General features: G+C 36.2%; 1 protein-coding gene across 1 annotated transcript; it reads right to left on the bottom strand.

Annotated features, from left to right (window-relative positions):
- Positions 1 to 345: 345 nt before the first annotated feature.
- Positions 346 to 2,085, bottom strand: LOC133329443 (kelch-like ECH-associated protein 1; the record flags this gene model as incomplete). The annotated part of the gene is made up of 4 exons (XM_061537919.1): positions 2,082 to 2,085; positions 1,188 to 1,522; positions 826 to 1,083; positions 346 to 765 (listed from the first exon to the last, which is right to left on the bottom strand). Coding segments are annotated over exons 1-4 (1,017 nt in total), but the record flags the coding sequence as incomplete, so codon positions are not given.
- Between the last annotated feature and the right edge of the window lie 610 nt (positions 2,086 to 2,695).

Genomic DNA, 2,695 nt, shown 5'->3' with positions numbered 1-2,695 from the left:
CTGAACCGATTTCCACGAAACTTAACACACATCATTCCAGGCTTAATTCAATACGCTGTGCCAAATTTCGTGCAAATTGGTATATAGGGACTTCGGTACATCATTTACACTAAATCGAACGAAAAGATATATGAGAGCTACATCTAAATCGGAACCGATTTTCACAAAACTTCACGTACTTCATTCTAGACTCAATCCAGTGCGCTATACCAAATTTCGTGCAAATCGAAAGATATATAGGGACTTTGGTACACCATTTACATAAAATCGGACGAAATGATATATGGGAGCTATATCTAAATATGAACCAATTTTTCTGAATTTCAATAGGGTTCGTCCTTGGGCCATTGTCCATGTTTTATCATCTACATTATAGGCTTCGAGTATATCCAATGACTGACGGAAGAAACCGCCAGCCACAAATATCATACGTGTTGTATTCGGTTTACGTTCCTTTACCACGGGCCTTTTGTGCAATGTCAAGTCTTTGAAAATTTTCGCCAAATATTCACGACATGCTGGCACTTTACGTAACACATCACAGTTTTTCATTTGTTCGCGTAGGAATGTTGGTGTCAAAAATTGACAGCGTACCGAAAAGAGAATATGTTCCATTTTCGGATAACGATTCTCCTCGTCGTATTTTACCCATTTCAGTACGGCATTGTACACCTCACGTTCACCTTGAACGTTGAGTTCATCGCGGCGAATAAGGGCAATTAGCTGATAGGCAGATAATTGTAGGAATTCCTCTTCTTGGCAAACCTGGAGAGAAATATGAGAGGTTAGTTGCGTTATGTGCAAGTTAAGGTTCATGGTTCTCACCTGAGTAAAATGGCGTTCTATAAAATGATTGGCCTTCTTTTGCAGCTCCGTACAACCATGTTGTTCGGCAAAATTTGCAATCCCTATGGCATTCGTTGGATCCAACTGACGCTCCAAAAAGGCACAGCAGGCATCTATCACATTTGGCACTTGGAACATGGTTGCGGCAGGTAATAATTGACAAACCGTCACCTCGGTCACCCGTATGTGTCCCGTATACATGAAATATATAATACGACCCATAGCTGTTGGGCACACCTAATGAATATGTTAAGAAAAACCCTTTGTGTTTGTTAGTCGACAATCGATTTTTCCAGAGCTTTGGTATGAAATGGAAATCCTATCCAATACTAAATACTAACCCCTTGTAATTGAACACGTGACATTTCGGTTTCTTTAAGACCACCGGTAAACATGGCCTTAAAATATGGTGATGCTGCCGACAGTACAACTTTATGGGCTGGAAATAGTTCATGTTTAACCTCCAAGATGACATCGGTTAGCATGTTATGGGAACGCATCATAAACATCATTTTGAGAGCTTCTTTTGCATAGTTCGACATACAAAATGTCATATCATCTTCTTTGGCATTGAGATCATCGTGGTCTTCTTCGAGGGTCGATGAACCACCACAGGCACTTTGACAGACACCTGACAAATTTCGACTACTATCGGATGTAGCATCCATGTCAGTAACTGTAAGTATAAAAAAGGAGATGGAGAATTTTGTTAGAATATATGGTCTAAACTATTTAAAAGGCATACAGAAAATTGCCTATAGATTAAAGACAAAATGAATGGAAATTGAGAACAATTTTATTGATTGTTTACAAAACCTAACAAAACAGCTGATTAAATATCAGCTGGTAGTACAAGAAATTTCATGATTTAATAAAAAACTCGTGTTTAGAAGTAATCGTTATAGATAATTTTGGATTAAAATTGAAAGCATTTTGACAGCTCGGCTGAAATCATCTGGCCTTATCGGACGACCTTATTATTGGATCATGACCACAAGGAAACGATCAAGATCTATTAATAAGGTCACCAAGATAGCAATCGAAATCGGAAAACAGCTGTTTTTTCTCAAGTCTAATGTCAAAAATTTCGACTTTGTTTACGTTTTCATACTGAGTCTTGTTACTGAGTAAATTTTCCTTATAAGAATTTGCAAATACTCAGTAACACTGCAGTCAAATATCCTCTCTCAATTTTTTTTAATAATTTGTACAAATTATTGATTAAACGAACGAACCCATTATTAATCTGCCCTCGTATGATTGGACGATGATGATTAACTCTATGAAAAAATTTTTAAGAATTTATAAATTATATAATTTAAATTAAACATTATGTATAATACATGTGACGTACACATTAGCAGTATATGTACAGTTTGCGCATCACAATACTTATTTATGTTTTTGCCTGTACGTCACACACTTTTCAGGTTATGCGACTTATCTTCTTTATCATTAATAGTGGTATGCTATCTATCTACTATCCGCAAACTTTGTGTGTTCACAGTAGACTTTGATTATTTGAAATCGATTTGTTTATTGTCATTCAATAGAAATGAATTATCTGATTAAAAATAGATTTATGACGACCGTATGGTCCCATGACGTGGGGTGGGGAGTGAAGGCGAAAAGGGGAATATATGTAGACATTTTGTTTTCTTGGAAAAAAATTAAAGCAATTACAATTTTGCCAACATTGATACTAAAAAAACATAAAGGGGTGGTTAAAAATGTTTCGATTTCAATATGGCTGGCTGATCAATTACCTTTTAAGGAAAAAATCTGAGACCTCTTATCACTTGACTTCTAAAAGAACCCACCACACAGAATGACTTTCGCAAAAATTTTG

Source organism: Musca vetustissima, unplaced genomic scaffold (assembly GCF_032173495.1).
Source record: "Musca vetustissima isolate MV318-11 ecotype Yass unplaced genomic scaffold, APGP_CSIRO_Mvet_v1 utg23282, whole genome shotgun sequence".
Taxonomy (NCBI): Eukaryota; Metazoa; Arthropoda; class Insecta; order Diptera; family Muscidae; genus Musca; species Musca vetustissima.
Note: the sequence above shows the minus strand (reverse complement) of the source record. Positions and strands in the feature narration are given on the sequence as shown.